Source organism: Bombus pyrosoma, linkage group LG8 (genome assembly GCF_014825855.1).
Source record: "Bombus pyrosoma isolate SC7728 linkage group LG8, ASM1482585v1, whole genome shotgun sequence".
In the NCBI taxonomy this organism is placed as follows: Eukaryota; Metazoa; Arthropoda; class Insecta; order Hymenoptera; family Apidae; genus Bombus; species Bombus pyrosoma.
The window spans coordinates 5,285,989-5,303,881 of NC_057777.1; the positions used below are offsets into that span (position 1 = coordinate 5,285,989).

Consider the following 17,893-nt stretch of genomic DNA (forward strand, 5'->3'; position numbering starts at 1 on the left):
CAGTCCTTAGGTTTATTACGGGGAAAAGCAGGTATTTGCCTAACGGGCTGATTTTCCCCATGACACATTGATGGGCCCGACGGCGTCTCGGCTCTCGCGACATTGTTTATGGTTTACTCGATATCTCTTACGTCTTTTTGTCCACGATACTACATTCATATATGATGCAAGGAGCAAAAACGTGATTGTAATCGTGTGAGTTTGCTTCGTGTGAACGTGGCTTAACGTAGCTTTCATCTTGCCCTGAAATGCTTTCCATGGTCGAGGAAATGCACGGATGAATTTCTCATCGGGGAAGTTAAACGTCGCGCTGAAAAGATTCCAAAGATAAACACGAAAGAATACGAAGAATTGTTACCCCTCCAAATGGATTTTTTTTCCGGGTCGGGATAGAAGAAAAAAGTGACACGTTTGTATCAGCGATAAGTAGCGAAACGATTTCATGCTTTCTTAGAAATAAGAAACGCAACGTTCAGAAACATATTACGAAAGCGTTCGATTGGTCGCCATTTACCCTGTTAATCTTCCATAGTTGTATCTTTATCTTTATTTGATTGCGAGAAAAGAAATACCGATTGATCATCCAACTAATAATTTCCCATTCTGATCTAAGAATTTTATTGTTACTATAGCGAGAAATATTGTCAGTTGATTCAATCGATCGATCAGATATATTTCCCCTTTCCTTGCACTTTTGCAAATTTTTCACAGTAAACTACATATAGCTGTTGACTTTTGTCAGGCTATGATAATTATAATTAGACCGCGGACTTTCGCATGTTTGCAGGAAATTTGAAAATGCCAAATTGCACAGAATGCGTGCAATGCGTTCAAAGAAATGCACAAAGTACCCAAGGTATTTTCTACAATACTCTGTAATACTTAAATAAAACGATTTCCTACCTAGAAAAATATAACCTTGCGTAAAAATACGCGAATTTAATTATAATCGTCCGTATCGATGACATGTAATTAACAATACCTTTCTTCTGCCATGTACGAGGAAAGATCCCTCTCTAGGCCACCAATCAAATGCTACCTGTCTCCGACATCGGTATAACGTGTCAAATAATTAGACGATTAATACCACGAATTCTTCGATCCACAACCTAACAAACCGTAAACGATGAAGCATCCATAATCCTCGTCGTAAACCTAGCAACACCACTTGCTCTCCTTAACATTTTGCTGTCTTTAACATCTTTCGGCTTCCTAACTTTCCCAGCCAAGACAAAACGCGGAGTAAAGAACACGTACACCTCGTTGCGAGCGAAGTGGACCAGGTATAACATCAGTGTTGGTAATTGTTCCAGGACCTGATGACGAAGAACAAGCAGCGGAATTGGCGACGATTGCTGGCCGGTTGCTTGGTCGGCGTGGTCGTGCTCGGCTTAGTCATCGCGGCGACGATTCTTCTAACCGGAAGCCCGGATTCCTCCGGCTCGAGAACGCCAGCCGCACCTGGTATTTCTCTTGAAGAATGGCTGGCGGGCTCGTTATCTCCGAAGAGCTTCAACGGCACGTGGATCAGTGGTAAATATCTTATATTTCTTGCACGGCCCGTGAAATACTACTCGTTCTCTGGATCGTTTGGCGAAAAATTGCGGCTAGACCGTGCGCGACGCTTGATTTCGCCAGATGCGGATTATTTCTTCCACAATAAAAATATCTCATATCGCTGCATTATGGAAAATCAGCTTTTCTGAAGAACAGACATAGCTCTTGTTGGACCAACATTGCATCTTCTTCAGTTTTAGCAAAGGATATTTCCTTTTGTCGACGAGCATTAACGTTACCATGCGTTAGACTTTAGGTTTTCAGTTTGTATCTTAGGCGTTCTATGGAAGATTAGCCTTTCGGGAGAACATTTATGTGCCTTTCTGGACCAAGATCGCGTCTCTTTCAGTTTCAATACAGCACGTTTCTTCTGGTTGATGAGGATTACTGTTACCACGCATTGGATTCTGCGTTTTCAATTTATAAGTTAGGTGTCTTATGGAAGATTAGCTTTTTCGAAGAGAGGTAGAATTTCTGTGGGTTTCTGCACGAGAATTGGACGCTTTTCAGTTTCAACGAAAGATGCTTCGCTATGCTTTAGATCTTGAATTCTTATTCCCTGTCTTTGTCATTATCTTTAGTGGAGACGTTTAGTACTAATTAAATATTGAATTAAATATTACAACCTTTGTGAAAGATAATTTTCTAGAGATGTAATCAAATTTCTGTTACGCTATTTGCATCTTTAAGAATACGAATTTATATAAACACGCGCAATTCCTCTGCGATTGTCAGTTGATCGTACTTCTTGGATCTCAGCCAGCGCAAGAAAGCCGTTTTGCTGAAGAGATGAATTATAATGAGGTGCCTAAAGCATAAAGTGACCTTTGCTTTCGAAATCAAGCGAAAAGTGACTGGTCAATTTATCGTAATAGAAATTCTAAATATAATCGATCATAGCATATAGCCTTGTCAAAGTAAGCCAGTCTCCACTGTCGAAAATAAAACTTCGTTTTAATTCCCTTTGAAAATATCATTTCAGTCTCGTTTCAATTTCATTTTGAAATTTCCATCTAATGAAATTTTATTATCTAGTATTTTAGATCGGAGTTCCGATGAAATTTCTTACTAGATGAATAAAATCACGTAGACAGATAAAGAAGTAAAATAGAAGGAGAGAATAGAGAATTTTTTTTTTTTTATTTAATAATTTACATTCACAATTTGTCCAATTTGGACATTTGGTGAAATTTTTTAGCTGTTTGATTATCGTGTGGGTGGCTACCCCCAGCGGGGTACCATCTTCGTGTTTGTTAAGTTATATCCTTTGTGTGAATAGAGAATGCAGACCTTCAGCAAGCGATGGAACGCTTGTGTTAGGTCGCGTGAGACAACTGCACTCCATCCCTCGTTCCCACCTGGCAGCCAACGGCCCACCTACCGTCATTTCCACCCCCAATAAACGCAATGATCCACCATAAAACATCAATGTTTAACTCCATTGTTTCCACACATGTTTTTCAGTTCATCTGTTTGTTCCGAAGGATTTTCTAATCCTAGAAATATTTACGGTTTATGGCTGGGTTTTAGAAAAGTCCTTGGGTTTATTACACGTTCTTACCAATTATAGAGAAAGCGGCTATTTATTTAACGGAAAAGTAAGTAAGTGTCCAACGGAAAAGCCGGTGTTTCCTATGAACAAGGTCAATCCCGAGCCACGTCGATCGGAGGCTTCCTCTTCCAATCGTCATTTATTAACGTTGGCTATAACCAACGGGCATCGCGGATCGTTACCCTCACTTTCTAACTAAAAGTGTAAACAAAGAATCCACGTCCTTAGTTCAAAAGACACATCCACACCGAGCTTTCTTCCGTAATCACACAAAAACGAACCTTACTTGTTGTCAACACGAGAGAGCAGTCACTACAGTTCAAACTCTGTCTCAAGCTCTATAACAGTCAAGTTCTCTTCCTCGGTTCACATCTTTCAAGCACTCTGTATCCTACATAACGTTTTATCCATATTGTATAGAAAATTGTTAGAAATACATAAATTTTATATCCTGATAACGCGGTGATATGTCCCTATTATCTTAACGGAAATCAGGGGAACGCGTCTCCCCGCGACTGGTCGAAAATACAGGAAGTATTGGAAGTTGGGATATAAAGGTTCAATCGAGGTTGCTGCCAATAGTGTCCTCTATAGATGCGAAACACTCGTCCAGAAGCTTGGCGTCGTATAGGGATACGACGCTATTCCGTACTTGGTACTAACCTAAAACATCTATGGGTCATTTAGTGACCCCGTTGACACTTCAGCTTTAACTTTTCATCCTCGCCACAACCTTCCGTCGCGCTGCCTACACGATACAAGAACACGAACAGAATATTTCTTATTGTTACACGATACTATCAGAGTGCTATGGAATCCTTTTACTACAAAGATCTTTTGATCGAAGTCTGTTTTCAGAAAAAAAATTTCGATAAAATTAGAAAGAAAGAAATAGGAAGAAAAGAGAAACGTTAATTATCGTCATTGGTTCTGTTGATCTTATTCGATTCACGTAGAAGCAAGCCAATCTTTATCAACTGAAATTTAAATCCGTCTTTAAGTTCTAATGTACATTCCTCTCATTCCCTTCATTTCGTATGATAAAAGCAACACGAAATTTGTATCAAACGATCTACGTTTAAATTAATTACATTGTTAAAGGTTTATCAATCGTCTCTACAGAAATCAGAGTTAATTTCTTCGATAGATATGACACAATTTGAAAAAGGCGAGTTGGAAAACTCTCGTAGAAAACACTGCAAGTGTCAAGAAACAAGTTCTTGAGGAGGGGAAGAAAACTTACGCATTAATGCAGTCGAAATTCTTGGAAAAGAGAAGCGTATCTGTAAGAAGTGCTGAATGTGTCATCTCTCAGTCGCAAAGAAAACTCAGTGTCCCATTCATTTGGATAGCTAGCATCCGTCTAAATAGACAAAAGCCAAGAAAAGATTAACCAACGTTTCTATCGACGCTTGTATCTTCCTCCCCCCAAATTGGACAACTTGTGAATGCAAAGTATTAAATAAAAATAAAATAAAAAAAACGCACGCCTTCTTCTCGAATATTCAGAGGAAGGTCCATTGAGATATTGATAGTTACGCCACAGGTTAATAACCATCTACGAAGCAATTAAATCCCATTCGAATTCTCGTCGCTACGTGGAATATTCCCCAATAAAAGATCCAAGTTTCTCGATTTTGGCAGCCACAGTATTTTCTACGAGCGCTGTTCGATCGATCCCGCTTTCGAATCCGTATATATTCATAAGTAACGCGTACATTCGAACAAATACGCGTTCTATATTCATAAGTAACGCGTACATTCAAACAAGTACGCGTTAATTCCCTGGCGTTAATTAATTCTTCTTGGAATACTATTGGGTTGGTAACTAAGTGATTGCGGCTTTTGTCAATACCACCTGATGAAAAAATCCGCAATCACTTAGTTGTCAGCCCGATATACCCGATTTCCACTGCTACGCAGTGTGAAATTTCTAACGATGTAACAACGGAGACATCGGTTGGCGAGAGATCGCCGGCCGAAGATTCGCCGGTGGAAATCTCGATTAATCGGCGAAATCTTTATTGCGGTTGTCGGACGCAGCAGTTTGCAATCGGGGGAATTTGACGTAGGTAGTAATTAGCAAGCGAGGGATCATGGATCTGGCGAGAGAGTCGTCCCTTGCTGCGAGAGGCTCAGGCTATTGCCGCAAATTGAGGGTTTCGATGCCGGTTGTATCCAGCGTGCGCGTCCTGTGTACCGGATGGCACGACGTTAATTTCCCTCTGCTTATACGAGCCTATCGATTTGCGCCATTACGTATGGCAAACATCATTTTCAACAATCACTGAATTACCGCCTTGATGAGCAGCTGGTCACGTAGCGGAATTAATCACGGCGCTATTTTTTTCTTCTTCGACTACCCGTCGCTCGCGAACCCGAAAATCCCAGCGGAGAATTCGCGGCAAAAAACAACCAACCCTCGTCCGTGATTGTCGTGCTGTAGTTTTCCGTTTTTCGCGTTTGTTTTTCTTAACCCCTTGATACAGGCTGTATGCTGCGTACAGTCGCTTGCTTTTCTAATAAATTGGTGGCCTTTCTAAAACGAAAGTAAAATGGAAACGAGGGATTTTTATAGGCGAAGATAACGAAAACTGAGTTTAAGTAATATAACGTTTCACGTTGCTTCACTGAAATAAGGAACAAATATTATACGTATTTATTATACTATTATACGAGTTAAGCGAGCAAATTTTTGTGACACGTTCATAAGGTTTTAATCATAAAGTAGCGGACACATAATGTGGTCTTGTAAAATGGCCCCAATATGCGCTGATCGTGCCCGGGAGGCATCTGACTATCCATTTATCATACTATATTTTATTATTAGTATTGTACTGTACTCACTGTACTAATAGATATAGTGTAATAAACATAACGGAATAAACGAAACTTCTGCGTATAGTTTAGAGTTTCGTTTGTAATCAGTAGAATTCCGTGTTATCGCGCGAGAAGCAGAAAAATTTGGCGACGATGGGTTTCGTTGCGAGACGTTCGATCGGTCGTCGTAGAATCGGATCGATGATGGAGATTTTTTGGTGATAAAGGAACGGAACGAGTTTCCAGGTATTGTTCTCGAAGAATGAAATAAACGGGTCAGTGGTTCATCGATGGAAAAGAAATGAAAACTCTGTTGCACCCGCGCGGTGACTGGCACCTTTCGACGGAAACGATGTTTTCTTTTGACCAACCATCGCATTGTCTCGTTCGATGTTTCACGGAAAAACGAAATCGAGTTTCCAGCAACTCTGAGATACAGCGAACGAAGGGAATATCGGAAGATACGAGTTTGTATATTTTTACAGATTTTTACACCCTTTTGCAAGATATTCGTCGAAAGGACAGCGATGATACGTTGAAAAGAGGCGAGAAGGATAAATAAAAGTAGAAAAATATACGAAATATCGAATGTGAAGTACTCGTGATATTCGATCGATAAAGTTTACTTATCTATGCGACCGACTGTGTTTCGTGGAAACGTGAATTTCCGTGAATATTCGTAGTCCACTTATACTCAACCAACAAACAATAAGTATAATATTAGAACGAAGATAGTGGGTTGAAGAAACGATGGGAGGATAAAGAGGTAGGAAAATAGTCTTGGAAAAAGCATGTTTCAGAACTATGAGAAGATCGACGACTCTCGTGAACGAAATGAGCGTAATAAATAATAGTAGGTATTAACGCTCCGAACGATAACATCTCTAAAATATATTCCTCTGAATAGAAAAGACACAGAAAGAAGCTAAATGGTCCCTTATCTAAGAGAAAACTGATATAATCGACATAAATTTTTAATTTCGTAACTATAGAAGTTTTTGTTTAACGGAGGATCTAATTAACGAGTTAACGATAATTAGAAAATGACGATCTCTCAAATCTTTCTGTTGAAACTTCTCGTAATAAATTAAACGTTTCAGACAAATATCGATACCTTGCATTTCATAATGCACATTCGAACCTGCCGATATTTTCCAATTTCCAATTTTAATCTTCCGATTCGGGGAAGTACAAAGATCGCTACTTGCTCACTCTTCAAACGTTTCTGTTAAAGCTTCTGGCGACAAGACGATTATGTGAAACCTTGCAACATTTTGGCAGTTTGCACTGTTCAGCCTGAGACATGGAAGACAAAAAAACGTAAAGGGATCTCCACTTCCTTAACCTCCGAATGTTTCCAACAGGGTAATCGATGGTCTCGATTTATTTTGGGATTAGCGATCTCCTTTGTTTCCGCCGTCCGCAAACGGAGAAGCTTTTGGCCAAGTTTGACGCCGCGCCGTTCCTAGACGCTGTTCGAACCATTGTTCCGTACGTTCTCGTGGAAACTTCACTTTCATTGCCCTCCGCTAGACGTGGCTCGTTCCCCGGCACAAAGATTCCATTCGGTGAATTAATTTCAGCCCGGGCTCTATGTTACCAACTTAGATGTTTTCCCTTTGAATGTGGACGACTGTGCCGCCGAGGCACATCAATTTTCGAGCATTTCACGTTGAAAAACCAGAAGTGCACGCTTCAACGCTTCCTCTTCCAACAAGAACCGCTTTGTGAAACGTTGAATCGCCAAAGGGTGTGGAAAAAGCGAGGGGAAGTAAGAACAGCACTAATTGAGCTGTTCACGAGAGTTGAAAGTAGTTTTAACTAGACGCTGAATATTTATAGAAATTTATATTTTTGCCAACACAAACGAGCAGCTTACGCGAACATTCGTTTTATCCACCCTATATCATTGACAAAGTGATATATTTTGATTATAGTTTCATACATTTTTGCGTACAGCTCGAGTCGATTTATCGGTTTATGCAAACCGACGATGATCCTTACGATGTGGACGATTTACCGAATATATTTCTAAACTTTTATTGGCCAATCGTAAGTCTTCGTACCACGCGACGTACCATTTATGCGAACGAATGTTATTATTTAGAAATTTTGCCTTAATCTTCCCATCTGATGATATCCGAGTATCAGCAGTGATCGAATTTCAAATCCGGTTATATGAAGATTAACTCCAATTATATGAATGAATAAACAGCGAAGTAAGGGAGAACTAACGATCTCCCATTATCCGACTGATCCAGTTATCCGATACGTCTTGTCCCACGACCGTGTCGGATAAATGGAGTTTTACTGTACTGTACTGTACTCCGATATTCCGTGTATTCCGTGTATTTTTCCACCTTTATGTTTCCCATGAATGCACAAACGTCGAATTAGTTGTAACTAACACACGGATTTTTTTATGCGTTCGTAGGAATTTTGAAAGTGCGAAATTGTACAAAACGCCCATAATATGTATATATATATATATATATATATATATATATATATATATATATATATCCTTTCATCTCCGACATATATATATTAAGACATACGAAATATCCAACGTATAGAGTTTCTTCTGCAATTACTTGATACGCGAAACAACTTTCCACGGAGATTCTACCTTGTTAACTGTATTCCGAAAAATATGAATTTCCAGAAAAATCCGCGATCACAGAAAAATCTGGCGTTACGACTCCACTTTTTGAAATTTCTCGGACTCCAGTGCCAAAGCACTTGCGTGTTGCGCTGATTCGTACGATTTCATCGATGTTCTTCGCTTTTTCTTTCGAGGAATTAAGCGACGTAACGAGCAAACGATTCAATCGAGGAAGAGAAAGAAACGTTGTCATATTTCATTCAGCGTTTAATTTGTCCAGAGAAGTTGTCGAGCATCAATCATGCTTTCATTAGAGGTTTCCACGATAGATGGAAAGGTTTGTGATTAGCCACGCTCGATGAAACACGGTGTCGTTGCACAACTGGTAATCGGTGGTTCACGCGGACGTTATGTACTTAGAAATCGTTTCTTTCCTCCTGTGAGTCACAGTGATTATTGGCAAATTACTTTGCCAATTGGAGGCTGTCAGGGTTTTTCGTCTCGGTGCTTGTACGATTGAGAGAACTTTTCGTCAAGTTTGTTTGGCTTCGCTTGAGCTGGATATTCTCTGCAGTCGCGTACGCTCTACGTCACGGGAAACATTTTAATTTCATCAGATTTGGTGGATGAAAAATGAGGCGAGCAAACGGAAGTTGTACCGCTTTGCGTTTCTTCTCGTCTTTCGTACGCGAGGTTTCATAAAATTCAAGTTAAAACATCGTTTAAATTCTGCATTGTGCTGTCTCGTTACAAGAGTCGCGTAACTATGTAAAGCAGTTTCATCGAATTAAATAATTATTAATTAGCCGACCATTTAACAGCGAACAAATATTATTTATCATTTAGCCTATAACTTTTAGTCGACCAGGCTTTCTAACGAATTATTCGACTTTACACATTCTGCGCTATTTATTAATTACTCAAGCATTTAGCAGTGCAAGAATATTTTTTCCTTTTTCCTCTCATACGGCAAATTTTACAAAATTAAAGTTAAAACGTCGTTTAAATTCTCCATCGTGCTGTCTTTTCACAAGAATCGTGTAACTACGTAAAGCGGTATAATTTTTCATTTTTAATCGTTGATTATCCGACCATTCAACAGCGAAGAAATATTATTTATCATTTAGCCTATAACTTTTAGTCGACCAGGCTTTCTAACGAATTATTCGATTCTGCACATTCTTGCGCTATTTATTAATTATTCAAGCATTTAGCGGTGCAAAAATCTTTCTTCCTTTTTTCCCTCATACGGCAAATTTTACAAAATTAAAGTTAAAACGTCGTTTAAATTCTGCATCGTGCTGTCTTTTCACAAGAATCGCGTAACTACGTAAAGCGGTATAATTTCTCATTTCTAATCGTTAATTACCATTCAACAGCGAAGAAATATTATTTAGCCGATAGGTTTTAGTCGACCAATTTTTTTAATAAATTATTCGATTCTGCACATTCTTGCGCATTTACGGTATACATTTAGAAAAGAGGCGAATCGATCAATGAAGACGAGGACGAGAAACAATCGGTGGCGTTGCATAATCGATCCGCAAAGGTTGCTGCATCCTGTGGAGAGACGCAGTAGCGACTGTCACGTGGTGTGGTCCGCATGCCGCCACGTAACAAGTGATACGAATCGTTGTGGGCAAAATTTTCTGGTTGGAAAGGAGACAAGCAGAGACGGCAAGGTTTCTGGCAAGTTGCCTGAGAGACACGAGAGGCAATCATGACAAGGCAGTGAGGCCATCAGGTATTGGCCGAAGGAAGAGGAAGGCTGATCATTTTAGAGAGCGGGGCTACTTCTTGAAAGTTAAGTGTCAGCCGAAGGTATTTTCTTGGCCAACTTGCTCTGTCCTCTTCCGTTTTATTTTTCCAAAAGAATTCCCTTATCAGATTACGTTCGATCGGCGTAGCCTGTAGTTTCACGTAGTTCGGTCGACTCAGTGAACCGATCAAGTCGATACTTTGAAAGCTTTCGATGAGATTAGCGATCGTTGCATTCTTTAAGGCCTCTCAGGCTTGTTATTCCGGCTATTCGCGTTGCGTTATTTATACCGTCTTCAGCCGTTGCGACTTTATACTCATCGGCGATCACGTTGTTGTCCGAAGGTGAATCCACGCGAGAACAAAAAGGAAACTCGGGCGTAGTCGTGGCTTAGCTTTTTCGCCCGAAATATTTTCCGCGGACGTGTGATTTATGCAATATCTCTGGCTCGGCTTCTCCATATTTCACGTTGTTGAAGTGTATTGTGCGTCGCGGCAGGCTTTTGAAACGCGAGCTTCCGCGGCCGACGATCCACGGCTCTCGTTGAAATTTCACGTGAATTCCACTCGGATAAACTTTGCTTCCTCCGGCGTTATCAGGTATCGTAATTTTGCCATCGAATATTATTTTCCTCGAGGAAATTGCACGTTCACGCGTTTATAGGAGATTCAGCTAGCAGCGGCTGCGAAAGGTGCTCGTACGAGCACGTGTATCTTCGGTTCCCAATGAAGCGGTTCCACGCATTCTGTTTTCATAGTTCGCGCTTTTCCACCTACGATACCGGATTTAACGTAACTTGAATTTAATTAATTAGCAAATTCTATAATAAATACAACGATGCACGAAATACTTCTCGTGGCCATTGCATATGTTTAGAGAAGATTTAGTTTAGAAAGAAATGTCTAGCGACGAGATAAAAATGAAAAGAGAAAAGAAAGGACTGTAGCTAAAACTGGGGAAAGCCATACGACTGCGTAATTTCTAAGAAGAAGAAGAAGAAAGAATTTTAAGGGTTCTTGTAATGAAGAATGTTATCTTGAGGAGGAGTCAAATTTTTGCTAAATATATTTTTAATTCGAAGTAGCTGTACGAACTCTACTCACCGGAGTAGACTTTAATCTGTTTCGAGAAAGAAATTTCGGTAGCTTCACGGGATAACGAGCCTCTTTATACAACAATAACCGAAGGAGAGGGTTATTTAGCGAAATAAATGGAGCTCGTTATCGATACAACGAATCAAAGAGTTTCACACGGGTCAACTTCTAAGGAACCTTAATTAACCGATTCTTAATTAACTGATAAACTTACCGTAGACTATATGGAAGACGGAGGCGCATCTTGGCACAGCTTTATAACTTTATATCACCGATGTTTATCGAGAAGTACGCAACCTGCGCCTGGAAAAACTTTATCGTTGCTTTACGACGCAGCTAGAATTTCAAATTCTACAAACACAGATAGAACCCGAGTAGAGATTTATTTTACCTACCGAACGTCGCCATAGATACTATTTTTTATACGTTTGCACATTACGATGTAAACTAACGCTCGGACGAGATCCATCGCTATCGTCGTATCCACGCGTTTGCATTTATTTTCAACAACTTTCCCGTTATTTCTCGGAAAAGCGATCGGACAATGTTCGTTCCTTGGCAAACTCTCCTAAGGTTTCTACGTGAATCTCTCGACTTTGATCGATACCAAGGACGATCATTTTCTTCAATATCCACAGTCTAACAAAGTGTAACTACGATTATTAATCGGTAAATTAGCGCGCAGTAGCGTGCTACTCGGCTAAAACAGAAGCGTGCAAACACGCCTCTCATATTTTGCGACGTGTTGTGTGCGAGAAACAGGCATCGTAACGCGGCATAAGTTAAAAGAGACGCGTCCCGGTGCCGAGTTGGTCGACGATACGCAAAAACGCGAAACAGGCAAGTTCGAAAACAGGTCGACAGCAGTTTGCGAACAGTTCGTCGTAGGGGCGCGTGCAGAACCCGCCGCGCAACCCTCTTTGGCTCGACACAAAGAAGGCATTTGCGAGCTATTTCTTTGATCTTATCGCCGGGACTGGAGTGGCCGTAAAAACGTGCCGGTCGGATAGCGACCGGCAGCCAAGTTAGTTGGAAGCTGTTCGAGCAACTTGTCGCCCAACCGCCCTCGCTTCTCCGCGTGTCTTTCGAGAGCGAAGTACCGCACCAGCTTCTCGAGCGGTCGTCTCCGAAACGACACGAGTGAATCAACCGATCCAGACACTCCGGTCACCGTGTTTTCTTGCTGTAATGTGATCAGATCCAGCTATAGCCTGTTAAGGAAGCCGAGCGTTTGACGCGAATCTTTTTGTCAGAGACGTTGCAATTGTTTGGGAGTAGTTTTGATACGAAGGCTGAGGGAAGAAGACGATGGTAAGTCGTGTTTTCTACGCGAGAACATGATCGAAGAGTCAGATCTCTGTAGGATTAGTTATGGTGCCCCTTAATGGATGACAACGAGACAGCGTCTTTAGCTTGTCCTGTTGGGCAAATAGGGTGCGGTAGATATAGCGCCAGAGTCGAAATATGTGCGCCGAGGATATTTACATTTCTGTTTCTTTATCTGTATCGTATTTGTCTTGTGTTTCTAGTCTCGCGTATATTTCTTTTCTTTTTGTACTTCTCTTCAGGAATTATCGTAGCAGACACTTCGAAATTTGTAATATCTTAGGCGCAAACTGTGGATATTTATGCAGACTTGTATCTTTAAGAATGTAATTAATAAGAAGGTTGAACCGAGACAGAAAATTTTAGATATACATTTTGGTATATTATTTTCACGCTGCGTAGTCCTCCATGTTTTCGGAAAAATTCTAGAATTCAGTATGTTTTGCCAATCGAAAATTGTTTCTTGTTTGTTACTCGAGCTACAGAGCTTCTTCAACTGGTCGGCTACTTTTAAGTAAGATCGACATTTTCAAACCTGTGCCAGGTTATCTTCACTTTCCATTACTTTACAGATGTGTGGAAAACTAACGACGAGTGGAGTACAGATCAGTTTGGCTTCTCAGAAGCTCGATTGTCCTACAGCTTTTCTGAACAGGGCGCTACATTCTCGAATCTCCGAATAAGATCGTAAACGTAGGAGAAACATCCGGCGATAGAAACTTTTCCGATCGATCCATTGAATTCGAGATACTCGTGACAAGCTATTTGGACGAGCAAGACACGACGTAAATCGCTGTGAAACAAAATAGCGGGCCGATGCAGCTGTCTGTTCGACTTCACCGAAGCTTTTGAAACGTTTTCAAAACGATATCCTCTTGATGGAAGGAAGCTGCGGCTTTATAAAAAGGGGAAAAAATTATTCGCGTTTCGCTGACGGTAGTATCCGAATAAATCTTGCGACAATCCCGACTGTTTCAATGCCGGTGAACCGCATAGAACCGGCAGAACACAACGGGAACATGAATGCTGCGCGTCACGACGCGCAGAATGCTACGTGTCTTTCAGAATTCCGCAAAATTCCCGAAACAGAGAAGAGAACGGGACGCGAGAACAAGGGACCTGCGTGGGAAGAATAAAAGTTACGATGACGGAGACGTAGGTTCCAAATGTTAGGATATCCTGGCAAGACGAGTAAACTCGACGAATCGTCTTGGGAGATTATCGAGTTAGGAGACACTCTATTTTGTTATTATTTATTATTTTAACGTTGGAACTTTATTCGGTCGGCAACTTTCATCTTGTTGGAGCTCTAACGCGATTGAACAGGGCTGCTTGAAGGGGCAAAATGTTACTGGGCAAAGCGTCTGGCGAACGATTGCGAGTATTTTTAATTTCATATTAAATGCAAATTTAAACGTGAAAATGGCGGTGGCGAAGATTTTGAGAACTCGAATATGGCCACATATGTTTCGACTTTTAAAAGCGTCGTGCTTTTAGTTTCCTAATTAATTAAGTTGCAATTTTGTTCTCTGCCACGATGCGTTTTTATGGCTTGAAAAAGTATAACGAATTTTGTATAACAACGAACACGGAACACAATTTTATGAGAACTAGCAGCGGTCCGAGTTTCATCGCTTACAACTCTGCCACTCTTGATTACTCTCTTATCCGACAACGTGACGCAAAAAGAGCGTGAAAGAAAAGTTCGCCAGATACACGCGTCCCTCGTGTAACGCTTATATTCTGAAATCTCGCCACTTGACGAAGGTACACGCATTATTCTTTCATAATCAAGAGAAATAGGTTTATTAAGACGATCAGTAATTAATTTCGACCATCGACCATCGATGCTATCTGTATCAGCTGTAAAAAGTGTCACCGACTTTCTGTTCGAAAAAGTTGCAGCTGCTGCGTTCCTATAGCAAGCAAACTTTCCAGTGTACTAAATGGTCGACGCGATTGTATGAATTAAAAATTCGATATTCGACAAATAAGAATGTCGATATTCGAAAATTTCACGAGACAACGGGATCATCGAACGCCACTGTTTGCACTTAAAAAGTCTCGTTACGTTTCTTTTCGTACGTATTTCTACAATTTCTCGCACTTGCAAATCGCAGTAGAACAGAATCCCGTTAGCAGACTACCGCGTTTTATGGAGGGTTTCCTCATTCCCAAAGCTTGTTAAGACGAATCCATGTTGCAAGAATACCGTATTATCCGACAGATACCTGAACCTTGTTTTTCTCTATTCGACGTCGCAATGTCGTTAACAGGGGACACCCTGTATATCGCGCACAGCCGCAACGCTCTCGCGATACGACGAATAGATCGTTGAACAGATTTTGAACGTGGATGCGAAGAGATTCGTATAGATTCGGCCTCGAAAACTTTGGCGAGGGTCGCACGAGCGATATTCTAACTTCCTTCGAGTCCCCATTGGAACACTTGTCACGCGTGACCCAGTGTATCATCGCGTCGATCGGAGCCGCTGTCTAACGCCTTAGTTTCCGTCGTTCTTTCTCCCTTTTTCCACTTTTTTTTTTAACATATTTCCTAGCTGGACGACCGGTGTACCAGTTCTGGTTGTTTCGCCATTTTTGGATCAATAGAGTGCAATTTGTCAGGCGTTGGTAGACGCAAGGAATCAGGTCGTGGAGAGGGTAAGCGTAGAAAACAAAGAGGGCGGGCGTTCGCCGAACGAAATAAATCGAAAATGTAAAATGAAATTTCGCCGGGGTTGAGCGCTCGTTTTCGGGAGGAAACGACTTTGAAAAATGGCCAGGCGCGCTCACCGAATCAGCTTCAGTGGTTCTCCGCGTTTCGCTGTCGCGTTTAGACTCAATGAGTTCTCGTTACGTTTCGCGGAATTAGTTGAAACACCCGCCTTGTTGACAATTTACTTTATCCTTGAAATTCTCTTTCCGTTTCCTTCGCGCCATTTCTTCCGCTATTAGTCTCGGTTAAACGCAGTGGCGTAAATTATTTGTCCATTAGTCTCTCGGATACGAGTATTCCATTTTATAAAAGAGCGTCGCTTGCGAGAAAGATGGAATTTTGGAAGCTTGGAAACACGATGTGCAAAGAGATATTTTCAAAGAGCGACGCTCGTTTCACAGTTCGATACGAGCGCGCACGTTTCGTTTATCCAAACGTACAATGATCTGTTTGATCATTAAAAATTCCTACGAAACGCGGTTCTCGTCGCTTCGAAAAGCTTGAAAACGATGCATCGTTTTGACTCGGCCGGCAGAATTTCTTCCCGAGTTTTTCTCCGGCCGATGTTTTCCTTTTGTTCAGTCAGAATCACCGAGCGTTCGCTAGAAACGAATGTAAATACGGAAGGAGGACGATGCTTGGCGAGAATGTTCGTTCTATGCGCAGTTCCTTTCCCCTTCTTCATTCAATCTAACCCCTCTCTCCTTCTTCTTCTCTTTCTCCTCGCTTTTCATCCATTCAGAAACGGTAGGAGACAGAGATAATCGCGAGATTCGTAGATTTCTTTTACGAACACGAAGATCACGGCAGGGTAAAGCGACGAGCACATTTTTCCCGATTTCTTCATTTTAATGCGTATTTTGTGGTTAAGCCGGGGAGTTGTAGCGCGACATAGTTGGAAATTAAAGCTGTCGCGCGCAAACATGCAATTATCGAGTCTTTTAAGTAAGTTTTTACGAGAGCCAAGGATGTAATTATCGAGAGGCGCGATATTTTAATACGCATTAATATGATATTGCAGCGATATTTGGAATATTTCGAAGGCGATGAAGAAACGCTTGATTAGCTGGGAAACCAAATACACCGATTATTTTAAACGCGTTCCTTTTAAATACGTGTCATGTGTATTGTTCGAAACATTCTGAAATTCCATGAATATTCGTAACGAGACGCGACTGTCGTGTTTATATAAATCTGAATTATACACGCGAGTACGTAGAAAGTAGAAAATCCGCGCAAGTATAGAGACGACGATGACGATGATGGTGCAGAGAGATTTTGTTTGAACAATCGAGCAGAAGGAAGTTGGGATGAAAACCGGTATCGTTTTGAACACGAACATTCGTGGGAAACCAGCTGTAAGCTCATAAACGATATTACAGCATAATTCGAACAGCAACACTGAAAAAACATAGTCATTAATGGAGTGTATGGTGGAAATATTCGTAATAGAGAGGAGTTCTGCGGAGTAATTACGATATTCGGTTTGCTGATTAATATTTCATGATATAATTATACAGTACATTGTCTCGTATAGGAAATTGAGAGAATTTTATGCATGTACATTCAGCAAGTTAATTATTCTACTTTCGTTTTGTCCAACTGTATCGGTGTTGCGATACGTTGAAACGTAACATAAGTAGGTACAATTACAATGTTAACGATTAACGGTTAAAGTATGCGTATAAAATGGAATCTGACCAATTAAAATACGACGACTAACAACAGCAACAAGAGAACAGAACAAGAGAATTTGAAGTGGAAGTGGAAAGTACATAGTCAGACACGCGTTGCATCTGCTTATTTATCATACGTCGCGTTGCTCTAATTATAACTCATAATTCTGTGGTCGGGTAGCAAAACCTGGCGTACATCTTAATTGAGGTTTTGCTATTTGATCGTGAAATTATTAAAGAACCTGAAGATAAGGGAATCGTTGAGTAACAAAATAATTCTCTATATAATTTCATCTTTGTAACTATATAAAAAATAATGAAAATTCTACAAATTCCACGGATAATAATTCAATTCCGTAAACCATATATATATAAATCATTTTTACAATTCAATACAAAATACAAATAATTTAATGAACTCTGGCAATTACGAAGATCAATTTCATCATGGCATAAATGTTCTTAAAAAGCAGTTTAAACGCTCGCAATATTCTGTTATCGAATAATAATAATTCTAAAGAATAAATTCATTGCGATTCGATGCATCTCCAATTGTACAATTAAACTAAATTTTGCCAAAGATAGTCCAAACGTACGTTATACTTTCCAGTATAATGATTAACATATAAAAGGCGAAATGAAAATTCGCTGCAGCAGAAATTCAGTGCAGAATACTTGTCCGATTTTTCATCTCCGTTTCCATTCCCTTTCTCACCATTTTAGTCGGTGAAACTCTCTCTGCACACAGACGCGAAAGAGCTCGCCAGGGAAAAAGCCGAATTTCCG

At 40.6% G+C, this 17,893-nt stretch overlaps 1 protein-coding gene across 10 annotated transcripts in view; it reads left to right on the top strand.

Annotated features, from left to right (window-relative positions):
* Nucleotides 1-17,893, top strand: part of LOC122570308 (venom dipeptidyl peptidase 4-like) — a 296,735-nt gene that overhangs the window by 38,348 nt on the left and 240,494 nt on the right. For all 10 annotated transcript variants that reach the window (XR_006317782.1, XR_006317783.1, XR_006317781.1 and 7 more), the window contains one exon: nucleotides 1,314-1,533. Coding sequence is in view for 7 of the 10 variants with exons in the window: in XM_043732434.1 (XP_043588369.1) it covers nucleotides 1,314-1,533 (220 nt within the window). In the remaining 3 variants the exon portion in view is untranslated. The remainder of the gene's footprint in view (nucleotides 1-1,313; nucleotides 1,534-17,893) is intronic.